Source organism: Achroia grisella, unplaced genomic scaffold (genome assembly GCF_030625045.1).
Source record: "Achroia grisella isolate CSIRO2021 unplaced genomic scaffold, CSIRO_AGI_Agris_v1 utg856, whole genome shotgun sequence".
NCBI lineage: Eukaryota > Metazoa > Arthropoda > Insecta > Lepidoptera > Pyralidae > Achroia > Achroia grisella.
This window is the reverse complement of record NW_026713045.1, coordinates 1,156,753-1,177,043: the sequence shown is the minus strand read 5'-3', so window position 1 is coordinate 1,177,043 and position 20,291 is coordinate 1,156,753. Positions and strand designations below refer to the sequence as shown.

At 31.1% G+C, this 20,291-nt stretch overlaps 2 protein-coding genes across 3 annotated transcripts in view; one reads left to right on the top strand and one right to left on the bottom strand.

Annotated features, from left to right (window-relative positions):
* LOC131852606 (long-chain fatty acid transport protein 4-like) overlaps positions 1–20,291 on the top strand; it is a 39,262-nt gene that overhangs the window by 7,389 nt on the left and 11,582 nt on the right. Inside the window, exon 2 of one of the 2 annotated variants that reach the window (XM_059203292.1) lies at positions 19,265–19,440. In XM_059203292.1, the coding sequence (XP_059059275.1) occupies positions 19,396–19,440 (45 nt within the window). In that variant the 5' untranslated portion in view covers positions 19,265–19,395. Of the gene's footprint in view, positions 1–19,264; positions 19,441–20,131; positions 20,218–20,291 lie in introns of those variants that run through there. The other variant, XM_059203293.1, reaches the window with a different exon arrangement.
* LOC131852736 (uncharacterized) lies at positions 12,065–13,346 on the bottom strand. The gene is made up of 2 exons (XM_059203462.1): positions 13,199–13,346; positions 12,065–12,840 (listed from the first exon to the last, which is right to left on the bottom strand). Exons 1-2 carry the CDS (start codon positions 13,344–13,346, stop codon positions 12,065–12,067), a joined length of 924 nt encoding a protein of 307 aa, XP_059059445.1.

Below are 20,291 nucleotides of genomic sequence, written 5' to 3'. Positions count from 1 at the left end.
TATGCTTAAAACACTTAGCTAAGTACAATAATTGAAATTTCGGACAAAATATTAGCTCAGTATTGCTCTCTAACTTAGAGCATCATAGTATTTCCACTAATTTTTGTAAGTTAAAATGCTCGTACGGTCTAAATTTTTTTTCATACGAGATTCTTCATATACTTGGCATCCCTTAGCTAAGACATGTTTACAATTTCAATAATACGAAGCATGGATAATGTGTCAGAAACACATATTTAATTCAAAACACACATTTTCTTTTTGTGTCTGTGAACTCACAAACCAAAGGTTGGTTAGTTCATCGAAATCAGGGCAGATAACCTTACAATTAGATTTCTATCTTCGAGGAAAATTACTACTAGGAAAAGTTTGAATGTATTGTAATTTGATTATACTATGATATAATCTACATATTATTTTTAAATATAGCATCCAATAGGACCTTCGATACAGACACAGTGTAGATAATAATAATAATATAGTTAGTAATTAAGTCATACGTATCACGATAAGATTACACAATGATGTATTGATAAAAGATATTAAAAACATTAATATTACTAGGCAAGTACTCATAATATAATAAATATCATATAATTTCTTAACGACCGATTATGGAATGAATTGTACTTTAGATAATAGAAATTTATTGTGGACCACCAATGGTGACATTTGTTTTCATATGATAGTAGGAGTAATTAATATAATACACAGTAAATTATACATAACGAAGAGTTGATATGCACTACTGCAATTCTGCTGTGAAGGATGTTTTTGCATTTCTGAGTGGATATTATTCTTATACACTAAGCTTTTTTTATGGATGAATTCTTAAATAATAGTAATAATATAAATTAATATTTGTAATATTTTTGTTCACTGATTAAGATTATCTAAACCGCTGTAACAAAGATATGGGGTCTATTTACAGTTATAAAAGTCAAATAGGAAACATAAATGTAAAAGTTTATTAGGTTACAATTCAAAATTATTGTCATTAAAAAATTGAAGTCGGTCGAGGTTTTTACGTACTTACGAGTATATGTAGAGTTATTTAGATTTTCATCAAGACCTCGACCGATTTTCTAAACACGAAGAACATTATAGCTGAATAACTTATTTGTAGCAAAAACAAATAAAGATTATGTTTCAATATAAGAGGTTTTACTTTTAATACGAAAAAACACTAGAAGAAAGTTTATTGCAGTTAGATAAGGTTTTGAAGAAATAAAAAAAATGTTAAATAATATATCCACAATCTTTTTATAATATGAGTAATAGTAGTATCTAAAAGAACTTGGACTTTAAAATTTTGTTCGTTTAATTGAAGAACTCCACGGACCCTTTTTCTTTTAACTTGGGGAAAATCCTCATGGAGACCCTCTCACCCCGGGTGAGGAAGACGGGTACTGCTCTTACCGACTAAAAACCCAAGATGTTAATTTAACCTTTTGCCAGAGTTACGGGAATGAGGAAGCAATTTTCTGCAACCCTGACAACAAGACCACAAGCCCTAGGATCCATGGTAGGTACTTGTGTTGAATACATTTTCATTAAAGCTACATGTATTTAAACATAATTAAGACAGCAGACTAGCTGGTGGCATACCGAACGGTAAATGGTAATGTCGGCTACATATATTTTTTTATATTAGGAAAACAATGCATTAATATATGTTATATAACAAAAAATTTAAATAATTACTACTACTCATATCGTGTTATTAATAATAGACGTATGTATCGCGTAATGTCATTTTTCCTAAGAATTTTGCATTAGTGCATTGCTCACTATTGCTCAAGGCTATAGACAGTGTGGGTACCAACTCATTCAATACAATGACAATTTGAACTAACGGTACAAGTCGTGATGTGATGTGCTCATTGTCATTGAGTACGCCAATATTTATGATGCCTATAAAACTCGCTACTCGTGGTTTTTAAACACTTCAGTACCATAAAATAATAAAAAATATTTTTATTGTTATGTATTTTCAATAACTTTATATCTGTACAAACAGTATTACTACATAGGTAGTTGCAGCAAAAATAATACAGAATGACTCGTTAAACTTCTCTATAATGTTCCACTTGTAATACCTACCTAGTTAATAAAAGTCTCACGACATGTATTATAAGTAAGCGTAGCGCAGTAAGATGATAATAAAACAACTGATTTTATAAATATTTTGACAGATTGAATTATGTAACGGAGACTGAGTTAGAGAATAAAAGTATTTTGTGTTAATTTAGAAAGAAGGAAAGAAATAATTTTGATTCAAATAAACTATTAATATAATCACTTTTTAATTGTCTCATTTTTTTATTCAACCACTCATTAAACGCAGATTAAACACAAGAAGTACGAACAAAAAACTTGTAGCTATTTTTTAAGATACTTTATACCATATAGCTATCAAATTTAATGGAATATAAATAAATATATATTATAACTAAATCCTCAGGTAAACAAAGATGTGAGCAGAAGTCTAGATAAGATCTGACGAGAAAAGGGTTTATATGACTCCACATAGGGAAAAAATATCTGTGTGTTGACATCGAAGTAACTGTATGGTATAGCTGGTTGTATTTGACCACATATGCAAATCCACCTGAATTAAAATAACGCGTGCAACAGCTTAGACAGCATTATCACTTAACATCAGGTAAGATTACGGTGCAAACGCGCTCAAATTTAGGTAAAAAAAAACAATAGTTTTGTGTAAAACTGTATTTTTTTATGTTGTGGGTCTACATTATTCAGTTAATTAATTATTAACTTAAATCTACTGACGCCGCTACAAAATTTTATGTAACTATTGAACACAGTAGGTAATTAAGCAGATCATTTAAAAAGTAGTGTAGTTTGTACCTATTACTAGCTATTACTTGTAGGTTTTTTCAAACATCCGTAACAAGAAAAAATAGTACAATTATGTATATGTAACACTAGTTGTTGTTGACGTTTGTAGTAGTAGTCTATAAAAAAACGAGGTTGTTTCAATATATTTGTATGTACTTGTGTTGCGGGTTACGACACAATAGATGATAGATTATCCACTATGTATATATGCAATTTTATTAGTATAGCCATCATCCGCATAATTACGCCATTCTTGTGCATTGTCCCTTGAAATTACAATAATAATTTAGGATATTCGATGACAGCTAGGTACGTATGTGTTTACCTATTATTATTTATAATGATGTCGAATACAGTAGAATGTACAATCTGGCCAGTCATATTGACATTTATTATGTACAATAAGTATATTTACAATAATATATATTTTACAAACTTTTTACAAGTTTTTGACGGGAAAATAGGATCTCTCCTATTTTCTTCTGAAAACTTCTCAGTTTTCAATTTAATTGTGTTCATGGTTGGACAGATTTGGATGATTCTATTATAGTTTTAAGGTTTTTACATTTAATTATAATTAATGTAGTTTTTTATTGAATATTTTAGGCTGTTTATTAATTAAATTACAATACTAATAAACGGTTAGGCGCCGAAAACTTGAAGTATCGTTAAGTATTTTTATGTTTCTTCCGTTTAAAAAGTAGCTAACATTTTTCCGAAAAGTTTCCGAAATTATAAAGGTCGACTGTAAAACTTGGCGTGATATTCAAATCAAAAATGCTGATTTTTAAAATCATATTATATCTGTATAGTCAAAGTGATGATGGCAAATTGTCTTCTTAAGATTGCATACAAAGTATGTAATACTATCTTATTAATGATACAAAGTAAGACATGTGTCAGAGTCTCATGCCTTGTGTAGTTCAAATTATACTTTTAACGGGATATATATATATATATATATATATATATACAGAACTATGAACAATAGTACATAGATCATAGATGCATACATAACAATATATTGTAACTCAAACGCACAACATTACAGACCTGTCAATTTTAGCGTCCAGTTATTATAAAATTGTTGATTAAACAAACATAAGTAAATATTTTTATAATACAGAACTTCACGTACAGTCGGTACTTGAATTACTGTAATTAGAATATTTACTCATGTAGATCTATCTTAAGTGCTCTTCGGCACGTGAATCTTTTTATGTACTTTAGAACGAGGTCGAATCCTGAAGTTTAATTTGAGTTAAACATATCTGTAATTTAATTTCTATCACGAAGGATTCATCTGAAAATAAAAAGTAAGTTTGAGCGCGATATTTAAAGTACATAAAAAATCTTAAATATCGTTAGCAAAAATTACTAACGCAATTTCTTTATACTCACATTTGAGAAGACAACTTTACGCTACATTTAAATCATATCGAAATTTAGTCAAAATCTTTAATTAGCCAGTTACTTTCACTGGTTTTGGGTCGCGGCAGGTAGTTACATTATGTTAGAATTAAAATGCCTACGTCACGCTCACGATCGTAGCCAAGTATTATGTAAGCAGTGACAGAAGTTGATGACGTATGGGCCATACATGAATTACGTCACTTAAGATGAGGTAGTCAAAATGTGATATTGTGCGACAAGGCCTTCAATGAGCCATAAAATTCGTGTTAAAAATATGAAAACTAGGGCTCTTCTATACCACTGGGAGAGAGTTAAAATTTACGCGGACCTAACTAACATAATAATACGTTTATAGTGAACATCGAATTATTATAAATATGTAATAGAAAGTATACAAATAATGGAAAATAAAATCCGAATAATTTAAATGGATAATCTATATATATAATAATGCATGCTTATTTACGTATGGTACTATAACATGGACCTTTAAGTCTTAAGACCACTAAAAATATTGTTTATAAGTAAGCCTCATTTGCATTCCTGAAATTAATGTTCAAATTACTAATCCTAATTTTTGTCCTACTAGAAATTATATTACACAATTTTTTACTCTATACTACAAATCAAATAAGGCCTTTACATATATGTATATGTGTAGAGGAAGTGAGAATTCATTAACTGGAAATATTATAATATAATTTTTACGTAAATATTCCAAAAAATATTTTAATATTTAGATATAGTAGTTTCGTAATTTCATAAATATTTAATTATAATATAAAAGCATTTAAGAATATTTACAACAGCTTCTTTTATTAGGATAAAAGAAGCTGTTGTAAATATTCTCTAGGTAGGCCTAGATGTAAAAGTTCGTGCATTGTAGTAACCGTCATATATACCTATTCTTACAAGTACTTCATAATAAACATAATTTCCTCAATTTTAATAAATTAACTAGTACAGAAAGCCTTTAAAATATCTTTAATAATTATTCAAATCATTTCATAATCGGAACTATTTCTTCTTAGATAACCGGGTTATTTAAACTAAATTTTGTTTCCTCTTAGGTAACCAGTTACTAAAATTTACAACTAACGTTGTCAATTTTGTTGTTGTCCTAAAAGTTGTTATCATAATACTAAAGAGAATGGCTGTATGGGCTTGGACCCTTTGCCTTTCCTATGAACGATGAATGAAACAATTAAATATTTTTTTTTCTCTGGCAAGTTGTCTATTATGCCACTAAAAACAGGAAACGAGACGGGATATATTATTTTTCCAACTACAGTCACTCTATTTATTTTCAATATTTTTTAAAACTTTTACACGATATTCTACCTTTTTAATAAAAAAATATTTTGATCTTTTCAACAACCCTTTAATGTGTATAAAAACCGTGTCGATTTGTATGGAACTTAACTTTAAAATATGTCCAAAACTTCTTCGAATTGTATTTTTTAACCATACATGTACTCGGTAAAATCTGTAGATACATATTACTTTTTAATTCATTGAAGGTACTTTCAACAATAAAAGCTAAGACTATTACTCCTACATATAACTACGAATATATATATTTTTTAGTAAGTTAAAAATAATTGTTTTTGTCTTTAAAAGAAGTTCCTCCAAAGTCATAATAAATTACTTATTCTAAGTAGTTACTATAAAGCCGTTACTCAGATATAAGTCTTTGACTCGTGCACGTACTATGCATATAAAACAGATGGATTTTACAATTGTGAGTAACGATATCTACAATGGGCACCATTTAGAAATATATAACCACTATAATTTCCTCGTAATTGTACATTCGCCACCAAGTTTTATATCTAGGTATAAGTTGATTGATCATATTATCTGAATTTTTGACAAAAAACATATGTCTATCCATATTTTTTTTATTCAACTGTTATAGATAACGGAGGAAGTAATCTATAAGACTCTACTTTTTGCGCGTGTATCAAACTAATATTTCCGATTTTGAGGATTCTTTTGCAATTTATAAGATTTACTATTATGTTGGCTATATCTACTAATTTCGTCACAAAACTATCCTAATCTATTTATTCCCTTTTCATGTCTGTATTGATACATTGTTTGAAATTTATGACATAGAAATGAAATAAGCAATTATATATAAAGATACACTTTTGTATATTTAAGATATTAGTTATAGGATTATATGACTATAGTTTTTTACAATATTGTGTAATAAAAAAAACAATAGGTATAAGAGCTTAATTTCCGTATTGGTCACATAGGGTAATATATTGGTAAATTTTAACCGCATTTTGTTTTTGTGGAATAAAATGTTCTTTTTGTTTTAATATAATTTACTTAAATTCCACATCGGTCGCGACAATTTTCATTTTCTAGGTTAACTGGTTGGGCATTGATAGGTCAAAGTCAACGATGTAGAGAGTTAATTTCGCTAATTATACGTATAAAGCATCTCTGACGACCTTCATGGAGCAGGAAGGAAAGTGGGTTTTGCATAAATGATGACTACGGGTTCGGTCTGGCTAATTTATGAAACATTACTTCTGAATTGGGCACTTCAAGTATAACTTTTTGGGGCAGTGTATTTAAACTTTAGTTATTCTGTAATACGATAACACTATCCAATTTCTAAAAATGCAATTGATTCAAGATACTTCCTTACTTTTTTTATATTATTAGGTAGGCAGACATTCCTGTCCAATTAGGTATTATTTTTCGTAGTAATATATATATTAAATACTGAGATACTTACAGGTAAAGATAATATTACTCATCCTACTTTATATTGGTATAGTTTCTATGATAAGCTATAACAATATATACGATTTTTTTATAAGAAAGTACGATGACAAAAAATAATTTATATTTCGCGATGTTCATTACTTATGTTCTACTAAAAATTGGACTTTACATTATTGTAAATGCATTTCATTAAACGGGTTTATGGTGACGTCAATTGCATAAAAACCCGCTAACTTCGTTTAGCGTTGTGGTTCATTACGTCAATATAAATTTCCTACTAACCCTTGGTTATCGTAAATATTGTTAATAAATCTGATTATTCTTTGAATGCTACCACAGAATTAATTATATTCCACTAGTAATATGCATATAAAGAAGTGACAAATGTCAGATTATCCGGTATTGAAGCCGTGGTCATATTATAATACGAGTAGCTACGCATGCAATTTTGTTATTAAGAAATTTAAATTGACCGATGTAATTATATCCTTCTGCATACTAAATTCTACGTCTATACATCGAACCTCGACTCTTGTAATTCTAATAAATACAGATAAAATAATATTACATACTAACTAGGTATCTGTACTATTATCATAAAGAAAAGTGTATTTTGTTATGAGGAAAATAAACTCAGGATCAAATTGAGAAATTTGCTTACTGGTATGTACGGTGAGATACTAGTCGATGGGCTGAGGATGAAATTCTTTTACTCTTTGATATATTACTTCAGAGTGATGTAAACGCGTCTATTATACTGTCTGCCTAAGCAAATTATTGTTAATATATAGAAGATTCATACAACATATAATAGGCAGGGCCTATCAGTATCTGTATGACATTAACAATTATTCATTTCAGGATGTCAACATTGAAAGCGTAATAATAAATAAGGGCCATGTCCTCTAATTATTTATCTTTCTTACCTTATTGACTAACGTGTTCATGTATAACATTTTCGAGTACTCAGATCATTGATTTTGATATGAAGAAATATTAAAGATTATTTATGGGGAAAATGTAACAGAGCCTTTCTTAGTGGTTTTAGACTTTCACATAGATGCATCAATCAGATAGATACTTTCACTTTTTGAGCACAGCACTACTGATAACTTTGAAATTGAAAGGCTTGAATTGATGTGAATATGTACCTACTGACTATCTATTGAAAATAAAATCACTGTTAAATTCTGTTCGCACTATGCATTATTAACAAAGTAATAAAATATTATAGCAACAACGATATATATTCTACGTATACGATAGGTAGTTATATCAAATTGAATTTCGTATAATATAGAGTTAAAATGGTCTAGACTTTATAATGCAAATGATGATTAAACAATACTGATATTAATATACCTACTGCTTGTTCTACAATTTTACATTTTTGTTGTAAACACAATTCTTCCAAGGATATATCCTTAATCGTTGAAAAATATTTTTAAGTATTATTTGCTTACATTGCAATCGGAGTTTAGAAACACTGAATATGAATCAGACTGACTATATTTTAAAAATAATAAGGTAAAATCACAGCCAACACGTAACAAATGATCACTATTTGATGATTAAACGAACTTACACAAGTGAAGTTCTATCATAATTATACGAAGTGCTTCGTCCTCGAGATTAGTAACCTGTAAAGTAATAGAATATATGTAGTTACACGTAAGTGACACCACTTTGCACTGAAATGTGTAGGTATTAATGAATTAATTTTTTTTTTTTTTGAAGGTACCTGACATTTCTTATTCGGTTGTCTCACATTGTAGCTTCATTCAGTTCAGAGTCGTTTCTTTATTTTATATTTTCTGAACTTATTGTTCGGGTAGGGGAGGGAGGGATGTGTTACTAATCTCTTCGGACGAAGCACTTCGTATAATTATGATAGAACTTCACTTGTGTAAGTTCGTTTAATCATCAATTATACTCGTGCTTCGTCCTCGAGATTAGTAACCTGTAAAGTAATAGAATATATGTAGATTTTGAAAGTTAGTTCAGAAAATAATGAAGATTAAAATAAACTCGTTATTTTTATTATCATTTTATTATTATAAGGAGATTAAATGAATTCATAATTATAGATAATTCGTAACCACTAATTTGTAATCATTTGTTGTGTACTTAGTAGTACCTAATAAATGAACAAAAAATTATGTCCTCTACAAATAGTAAATAAACATACAATTAATAAATCAAATACATATATTAGATTGATGATTAATAATAATTTCTAAACTCTTTAATTATTATTTAGGATGGCTCTAGCAAATGAACCATCATTGTTATTGTTTATGATAGTTCTATTATAGAATTTTCCAAATGTACTTGAAGAACCATTCCATCCAGCCGTCTTTCGAATTATGTCGATAGATATGCCACAATTGTAAGCTTTTGAGGTGGCAGCATGTCGGGTACTATGTGCCGTGAAAACAGAGACATCGATTCCGCATTTTTGAAGTGTTGATTTTATCCACCGACTTAGGGTCTGCGGTCCTACGTTATTATGGGGTTTCTTAAAGCCAATAAACAGTTTATTATTGTTCTTGCGTAAGGCTTGAGTTCTTTCCATATATGCTACCAATGTTATACAGGGGCATATTTGAGGTCTTTCTGAAAAGAATGGTAAAGTTAAAAGGGGTTGCTTGGAGCCCAGGTTACTAGTTTTTATTCTGTCTGGTATTTTAATTACAATCCGTGTGGGTAGATGTTCAATATTGTTTATATTAATTTGTGCTAATGTCTGTACTCTATGTGCGGAAGTGAGAGCTAATAAGGTAACGCATTTTTTACTGAGATCTTCTAAAGACAGCTGGTCGTTAGGGTACATAGTGCCAAGGCAGTCAAGTATTGGGGCTGTATCCCACGTTACGTCATATTTAGGCAGGGGTGGACGTAGCCTGTATACACCTTTAAAAAATCGTGTTAGTCGGTCGTCTTTTGCTAGACGGGGCCCTAATATAAGTGAGAGTGCAGATCTGTATGAATTTAGAGTGCCAAATTGACAGCCGTTATTGTAACTTTCTGCAAGGAAGGCCAGAATAATCGGAATGGATGCTTCGTAAATATCTACCTTATGTTTGTTACAGAAAACAAACCACTTCTTAAATGCTATATCATATTGTTTGTAAGAGTTATCAGTTAGTGAGGCCATCATAATTTGTAACGAAGAGGTTGGTATACTGCGTCGCGATAGTGCTGCCCGCACAACACTCCGACTTCCAGGGTAAGCTTCGACTGCAAGTTCTGGCTGCTGCTGGGAGGCATAATAATACATGTATTATTTTTAAAAATTATAGTATTTGTCACGAGTAATTTACGGAAGATGGGGCACCCCCACACAAGACACCCCTTGCTTTGTCTGATATGATTTTTCTTAATGTTTTTAATATGATCGCAAATGGAGGGAAAGCATAAAAGTACGTCTTTGACCATTTAATGGTAAAGGCGTTTATGGCTATGGCATCCGGGTCTTTATGCCAGGATACGAAATTACTACATTTGGCGTTAATTCGACTAGCAAACAAATCAATTTTTGGGGTTCCAAACTGACTCGTAACCAGTTCAAATGCTTCGCTAGTTAGCTCCCATTCGGCATCAGGATGTATTCGTCTGGATTCTGCATCAGCGATTACATTATCTGTGGATTTTATGTATGAAGCATATATATATAAATTTCTATCTTCGCACCATTTCCAGATGTCTTTGGACACTTTTGTGAGGTGGGGGAATTGTATTCCACCCATGCGGTTTATGTAAGCAATTGCAGTAGAATTATCTATATGAATTAGTATTTGACAATTACTGAGGTCTTTGGTAAATATTTTTATCCCAAACAATGCAGCCATTAGCTCTAACTCGTTTATATGTTTCTTCTTTTCTTCCTTTGTCCATGACCCACTGGCTGTATTTTCGCCACAAGCCGCTCCCCATCCTGTGGTAGAGGCGTCCGTATATATCTCCCGATGATACTCATCGATTCTAATTTTTCGTGAGGATGATTTGATACATTTTAACCACCAGTTGAAGTCAGGTAATAACCTGTTTGGTATGGGCATGTACTTATCATAATTTTGGTCTTCTCTAAGGTATAAATATTTGTGCCGTTCGAATTCCTTCGTATAGAGTAGACCGTATTCAACAGCGGGACAAGCGGATACCAGAAGGCCTATTATTTGTGCAAATTTTCTAATTTAGCATCGTTTCAGTTTTATCACCTTGGTGAGTTCTGTTTGTATATATACTTTTTTATCATCGGGCAAGGTAATATTAAATTTTATTGAATCTATAATAAAGCCTAGAAATGTGCACTTTGTTGCTGGTGAGAAATTACTTTTTGTTTCGTTGATTATAAAGCCGAGACTTTGTAATAATTTTTTAGAGATTAATAGGTTGCGTTCGCAATCACTGTATGTTTGTCCCAATAAAAATAAGTCATCGAGATAAATTGTGGATAAGAGGCCACACATGCGCAGAAGTTTAATGACTGGTTTCATAATTTTTGTGAAAGTATATGGAGCGGTGTTTAAGCCAAATGGTAGGACATTAAATTCATATATTTTGCCTGACCATTTGAATCTTAGGTATTTTTTTGAGTCTGTGTGCACCTTAATTAAAAAATATGCATCTTTTAAATCCAGTGTTGCCATGAAGCAATTGCTGGTAACTAATTTAATCGCTGTGCGTAAGTCTTCGAGTTTGAAATGATCAGTTTTAATAAATTTGTTTAATTGTTTTAAGTTCAATATAAATCTAAATTTACCATTAGGTTTAGGTCGAAGAAATACTGTTGAAAGGAACTGATTCCTATCGGGACAACATTCAGTAATGGCCCCCATGTTTAATAGGTCGGTTATTGCCATATTGAATTGACTTTTCTCAATGTCGGTGTATTGGCCCACTATTGGTTCGTGTTTCTGTACAGGAGGACAAGAGAATTTAATTCTGTAACCGTTCACCCATGATAGTATAGTGGGATCATCGGTAATGAGCGCCCACTGTTTATAGAATAATGAAAGTCGACCGGCATACTTTACCATGTTTAACGACGTCCTGAGGGTTTCGGCGGAGGTTGCGACGGCTTCGACGAGTTGAAGTGCGTCGGGTTCTGTGAGTACCGGCCCTGTCGTGGACCTGTCGTGCGAGGAGCAGGCCCGCGGCTCCGTTGTGGTCCTTGTTGTTGCCTGCGAGCTAGGACCGGAGCTTTGTAGTTTAAATTTCCCGTTGTGTTTTGTAGGTAAGGTCTGGTTTGGGTTTTTATTTTTAAATCTGAGCCTGATTTAGAGACCGTTTTTGCGGTTTTCAGTGTTTCGCTGAGATTTTCACCGAAAAGATATTTGTCTATTTTTGTATTAGTTAAGTGCTCTCGGAGGTCCTTTTTTATTGTGCTCATTGCTAGATAGCGTCTGGTGACAGATTCGGCGTGCTGTATATCGCATAAAATGCGAGTAACGTCCATTAAAGTTTTAAGGCGTGAGCTATCCCTGTCTTTAGAATTTAGCTCCTGATTGAGTACACCAGCTAACCCAGAGATTGCTGATGCAAGTTGTTTCTGGCGCGATTCTATGCCTTTATCACGTTTTATTGTGATTTCAGATAGTGCCGCTTTTATTTCGGCGTTTACGAGTGGCGCAGCAAATTTTGTACTGTTTGCAGGTATTAGATATTTGCTGCATAGTTCTCTGCGGGTTTCCTTAGTCAGCCCATCAGTCGCAATATGTTGGAGGCGATTTGCAAGTTCTTTGTGAATATCTCTACCATATTCTGCCCTTTTTTGTGAGAAACCGTTTATAATGCCTTGAATAACAGTCCCGAAGACTGTTTTGGTAGGCTATGTGAGATTATGCCATGGTGGCATGGTCTATTACACAACAGATCAATCCCAGAGATTAATCTTAACTGTGTAAGACCTTAAAAATATCAATGATATGTGTATGTATATAGGAGAACTGTTCCAGTTCTGTAATGGGTTAGTACTCACTAATCCTACTTAATTGGTATGGAAAATGTAATGTTTCCATATGCCTGTTCTACTAGAGACTTGCTGTAATACTTGTGAATATTCTATTTAGAATTCGGACTCTAAATGTAACTTTTTTTTTTTTTTGTTAATATGTACTAGACAACCATGTTCGGTACTTTATATGGCGAAAAATAGAAGTATTCAGGTACTTACTTGCTTGTTCATCGGAAGCGGGTGCTGAATCATGAGAGCTGCTATCACTGATACGACGCCGTCGCATGCGTTTTAATTTTTTCTCTAGCTTTTTTATCTTCTTACTTATACTATCTAAATCGTTATCGGAATTCTTCCTTTTTGGCATTTTTGCACTAAGAAAACTTAACAACCGTTAGTATAGACAGTGAGACGTGCGCAGTGGTCGAGCACTGAAACGTGAATGAAGCTACAATGTGAGACAACCGAATAAGAAATGTCAGGTACCTTCAAAAAAAAAAAATTAATTCATTAATACCTACACATTTCAGTGCAAAGTGGTGTCACTTACGTGTAACTACATATATTCTATTACTTTACAGGTTACTAATCTCGAGAACGAAGCACGAGTATAATATTAATTTTATTAACTGGTCTAAAATAGAAGTTTAATAATGTACGTTTTAAAAGAGTTGAAGAAGATGAAACGGCTGAACGGAACTTGAATATCCTAAAAAAGTAAACAAAATCTCGTGTAACAGCTAGTATGTTATAAAACATGATCTATGCAGTAACAACTACATTATGACATTAGATGCAAGGAGTGAGTTAGGTATAGATGATAACTGCGTGTTTGCAATTTGCATGAAACGAAAAGAAGATGAACGACAACCGTTTATCAATATAGTACCTATAATTACTACAAATATACTTGTACTAACATTCCTTACAGATTAAGTATAGATTTCTATTTTTAATTTATTTACCTACATATTTGACTAAAGCAGGGAAGAACCCACGATTATTTAACAAAACAAATATCATTGACTTATACGTAGAAGGTACCTGTTAGAAATATTTACTAATTTTGGACGTGTTTGCGAACAAATTGTCCTTATATTATTAACGAGTGGTACGTCTACCATATATATCGAACATATATACATGACAATGAGAGGTGACCAATCAAATCAATGAATTTTAAAAATGTTAAATCTGCTAGTCAGTTCGAAGTGCTATCGAGCTAAGAAAAACCAACAAGAAACTCGACATTTATTTTTTCAAATGAGCTTGTACATGATGATGACATGATCAAAATACAGATTCAAGTTTAAATTAAATTAGGCAAAATGTAGTGACCGCCAGCATATGTAATTGCATTTTTATGAGATGGGAATAATTTAAACAGTAGCCGTAACCCGAACCATTGCGTAGTATCAGATTTTTACAGAAATACCTAGTCATTCAGTTTCATCACAGATAAGACAATTGGTTTCATGAACTGAACATAAAAAGATAGTGCTCTGTTACGTTTTCATTTCTCCTTTTTCTTATTTTGAGATTTTCGTACTATAAAAATATGCTTATAACTAATCTATACTAAATGAAGAAAAACAATGAAGTTAAATTAGTGCGATACCCGCCAGAACAATAACTCAGCTACATCCGAAGTTGGCACGCCAATATTCTGTGGAATAACACGCCTACCTACCTACCTACTAATATTTATTTAATTCTAATTAAATTCGTCAAAACTATTTGATTTCAGAGCGTAATTTCTTTTCCATAAGCTTCACAATTAGGATATGATTTTTTTACTAAGCAAGATTATTTAATGGAATGGGAAAATATGGAATGAAGTTTTTTTTCCTTCACGTGATATAATTACACGTTCTATAATTGTTATTAGAAGTACAGTGGGTTCCACAAATAAAAAAAACGTCACCTATGTTAAAATCAATACATTGACTATGTAAACATTAACGTTAAAGAGCTTAATGTGTTTCTGTTAATTTCTGTTGTATGCTTTAGTTATGTATGTATGTTCTTGTAAGTTACTTAAAGGATTAACATACTAAACATAATGGGTTCAATTTACACAATGATACTTATTATAGTTACTGAATACCATAGCATAATTATCTTCGAACTAGTATCGATGATGTTAAGGTGAAAGCTGGAATGAACGCAATGAAAAATATAAAAACTTATTTAAAAAGCGGGTTCATAAATAAAAAAGAAATATCTATGTATAAAATGTATTTGAAACTTATTGCAAATTAACAATTTAGTGAACTACTAGAATATTTCTTAAATTAATATAATATATAAAAAAATCGTATTAGGGTATGTGAAAGTTTTGTTAAATCGACTATAACGTCCACTTATACAACAAATCTTAATTACCACTTTATTTTTTTCTTCAATTCAACAAGCTATTTCTTCCTAGAAACTTTTAGTATATATATTTTTATATGAGATTTAATAATTGTTGGTGGTATTAAAAATATAAAAATGGTTCATTAATAATAAATAAAAAATAATTTAAACTAATCTAGTTTCCGCCCTGGTGGGTACGACAGTCGTACCCAAATTTTTTTGCAATCACAGTTTTAATAATACATTTGTGAAAGCCTTTTTTGCCACTTATACAACAAATATTAATTACCACTATTATTTTTTTCTTCAATTCTACAACCTATTTCTGTAGAGTTCAACTTTTAGGACAACTAGTATATATATTTTTATATGAGTATTTTAATAGATATAATTGTTGGTGGTATTAAAAATATAAAAATGGTATTAATAATAAATAAAAAGTTTAAAAAATAATTTAAACTAACATAGTTTAACATAAATCTTCTATAATTTCATAAAATTTGCTCGGAATCATCACAAACTGATTTGACTATATATTATATACTGACTATGGTTTAACTACTTGACTATGATGAAAGATCGTTGCGTGTTCCGCGGCGGTGCAGATTTCGTAAGACACGAGATTCGGTTAGGTCACAATTTCAAACTCACGTCATCAGCTTATGATGGAATTCCTTAATTTTTATCCAGGAATTACACTAATCATATGAAACAAGATAATTAAAAATAGCTTTGTATTAATTACATATAGGTAATAAAAAGCAATGAAATAAATAACTAGATCATTATACTAATGTATTTTCACGATTGTCATCCTAAAAGGGGTATTATTAAATGTAGACGACATGTTCAACACAACACTTTGAATAATATTTAAATCTAACGCTGCAGGGAGCCTGCCTTCCGCTGTCATTTGGATTAATTTAGTTTGTTATCTGTGTTTCCATCAGCGGAAAGTCTGTCTAAATATTCTATAACAAATAACTTATATTATAATGTGGCTAAAGTTAATAATAAAAAAAAAGTGTATATTACACAATTTTTTGTTTTTTTTTATTTCAGCCAGATTTTAACCCACGACCTCATTGGTTTAATTCAGTGTAGTAAGCAACTAGGCTACGACGCTCTCTTAACTATTTTAATTATATATATATAATAATAACTGAGCTAAATTAGTTTTATTGTAGACCAGATTGGTACTCACGACCTTTCGTTCAAAACCGGGATGGTAAATCCCACAACGTCACAACTCTCTTGAAACTTATATAACCGGATTATAGTTATAGCTAAACAATGGGCAGACATGTTAAAACATCCTTTCACATAGGTGAATCAATATTAGTTTTGTACGATATGGACTTATATTTTTATTTACAATAGTAAGGCTAAATGGAAAAATATTCTGTTCGACATTTTACCACATTGACGTCATAATGTTGTTATTACCAAGAAAATATTCTTTTTTTATTATTCAAAAACAATTTATCTTTAGTTGATCTCTTTGTAATATTATAATTTTACCTCCATTCAAGACAAGAATTCAGAATATCCTTTCTCAATTCTTGTCACTCACTGGTCTAGGCAGTGAATTTTGAAAAAAGGCGAGCACAATGGACTATGCAGGTCGCATGTCGTAGCACCAGACCCCCAACGAAAATCTAGCCTAAAACCCCGAACCAAAAAAAGTAAAATGAATGAAAATAGAGAGATGCTTGTATAGACGTTTATTATAGCAGAGCGTGACAGAAGTGTTATAAAACAATTGTATATACAGAACATCATATTTTAAATATGGATAAAAGAATATATAAAAACAGCCAGTGACTCTCTTTGTAGGTCTAACAAAAAAAATACCTCCATTTAACGTGAACTATAATTATTTCAACCGATTTCAAAAACGTCAGTGTTTATAATTAGATAGTTATTTATATAATTTATATTTACAGTATTTACATAATTATACGAGTACCTATACACATTTATTGGATTTTTATGTATATACGTCACTGTACTTCTACTTTATCTCCTATCATTGTCTGTCTATTTAATATAATACGCACTGTGAAGAGGAGATAGTGATCCTTGCACATTATTGGAACGTGATCTTTTTGTGTTCAGTGCACAGATAACATAATATTACATAGTTCAGTGTAACAAAAATATACTGCTATGTTTTTTAATCTTTAATAATCGCCGCTGCTAACGATTTGTGGTGGAGACGTACCAATGGACCCCTGACAGTTATTATTAGGTACCGCGTATTAATGAGTTCATGAGATTGGTACAAAAAAATAATGTAGATTGCATCGTGTATATCATGCAAATGCCAATGCTGAGTGCATTGGTATTTATACTGGCAGGTATCTGTAGGTGATGTAAACATAAATAAGGTACATATAGTCTCAAGCATTTTTATCAGGTATTCACTTTTTGTCCGTTCTTATGAAAATTTAATATTCCGCATGAGTACGGAAAAAAGCATTCTTCTATGTGCCTGTATAGAATCCAAAATGGCGTTGAATCATACATTGTCGGTTTAGTTCATGTTTGGTAGTGACTAGTGACAAAAGGCTGCCTCTCACTTTCATTGCAGATGGTTTCCGTCATGCCTACATATACGTTGGCGTACGTCTTCTTTGTTCAAACTGTGTAGGGTTGTATCATAATATGCTGCATACACACTAAATGTAATATCGTAAGGATATTAATAGAGATGCAAAGTCATTAATTACTAATGTTATGTGGTTAGAAATTCTATTGTTTACAATTAGCCTCGTCTTTGTAATCAGAAACATTAAATTCGAGTAGGTTCTTACCTACTTATTTTATTATAGCATAGATTACACACTACACATTCATGATAATGTAGAAACATAATTCGTGCAGGCGCTAAATTTTATTATTTTGCATTATGTGCTTTCATAAGGCACATAATAGGAATATTAAAAAAATAAACCAATATTGACTTTGTAGAATATCGTCGGTTTGGATAATCCTGTCTCGCCGCGAAACAGCTTGCTTTCTAAGCTGTGTTTTGGTTAAAGGTGAGATATGGCAGTAAAATTACAGGTGCACAGAGGTAGGACATCTGATTCCTCTCGGATGGCAACTAATAAGGCATTTTGTTCATGTATATAGGCGACGTATGGTTGCACTTACCGTCAGGTAGAATATCAGGTCACTAGCCATTTTTGTTATAAGACAAATAAAATAACCAAAATGTATCACAATCCTAATAAATATATACTATATTTTGTATCTCTTTTAAACTAAATGCCTTCATACTTAGTTATATACCTATTTATCGGCATAACAACGTTTTTTTATGTTAATAAATTGATATCAAAATATTTAAATGTGATTGTATCTGTTAGGTCTCCATATCTATAAATTAGGCAATCAACAAGAATTTTTGCGATAAAACAACAATGCGCACCGTGTGTTGCAGACTGTCGATGAAAGTTATGGTATGGCCTACTTCTGATGTTCGAGATGTTATTCAATATGTTTTATTTCAATAAGAGACGGTTTCATATACTCACAGCTAGATGTCGTCTTATACTGGGTTTAGCTGTACAACTTCGTTATTCGAAAGAAAGAAAAAGTATTAATAGCAATAAATTAATATTATTATATATTAATAATTTACGAAAACAATATTAATTTATAATAAGAAAAACAATTACAAAAAGTCAGCATTATAGTATATCTTATACTAATATGCCACAAATTTAAATGGCATCAGTTTATGTGCAAGAGGCATCATTTAATGTAAAAATACCAATAATATATAATAAAAAATAAGTTGCAATATGAGGTCTAGATCAGTTATCACGATGTTGGCAATTCGAGAACGTTCTTACCCACCGTTGCTATGTACCAACGTAAAAAATATATATTTATTTACATATTTCATCTTTGTTTCAGGTATATGAGAATAATTAATAACCAAATCATATTCCAACAAGAATGACGCTCGGCGAAGATTTCAGACAACTATAATATAATTTAGTGTGAACAATACGTTACGTAAAATTGTAAATCTGTCCTCTGGTACAATGACGAACAACAACGTTAATAATAACGGAAACAAAATATCACAGGTAAAACTACGACTCAGTTTTTCATCTAATCTGTCATTGTGAATGTTTTTTTTATATTATGTGACTTATACAGGGCAAGAGTCAATGATAGTTTACATGAAACTGAAATTTCCCTACGAAATAAACGGCACAGTCAAGTTCAAAATTTGTTTTCAGATTTTCACATCAGTTTATTGAAATTTAATCTTAAAATGATTCAGTTTGTTTGAATAGTCTACCTCGCTGCTCTTGTATGCTCTTTATGATCCTGTATATAATAAAATTGTATACAATATTTACAATTATTATTTATCAAATATATACAAAATTGTATATATTTAGTCGGTGGTAATAGAATGGTGCACTCATCTCCGAGAACCGTATATGATTGATGGGCACCAGTGGAGGACGATAGGTTAAGCATGTTATCAGATTGAAGTCAAATTCACCATGATATTTCGAGGGAATTGTCGTGGAGGTCGATCTGATATTGTACCTAATTTCTTGCCAATGCTTAATTTGTTTTGGTACTAATATAAATAAAATTTATATATTTTAGATTATTTACCTCAAGTCTATGTTGTTACTTGCTAATATATTATAGATATACTTAAAAGAAGTACTTTAAGTATTTTATGTAACATTAGTCTTTTGTATGGAAATGTGAGCATTTCATGTTAAAACATTTAGTAGCTTCATACCGTTGTTAAGTGTACGCGTATAAGTATGTGCTCAGTATACTCTGTGAATATTTAAGTATAGAAATATAGTTCCATTTAATTTGTTTTCAAAATATTAGTAAGTATGCTATTATTTTTTTATAATCGTAGTCTTAATTAGGTAGTTAGGTGTATATTTTGAACAGTGAACTT

What these genes read in the sequence shown, in the direction of transcription:
- LOC131852736 (XM_059203462.1), bottom strand. Translation starts at nt 13,346, where the DNA reads ATGCCAAAAAGGAAGAATTCCGATAACGATTTAGATAGTATAAGTAAG. An exon ending in CGCTTCCGATGAACAAGCAA is followed by an intron (nt 12,841 to 13,198) that starts GTAAGTACCTGA and finishes CTACCAAAACAG; the next exon opens with TCTTCGGGACTGTTATTCAA.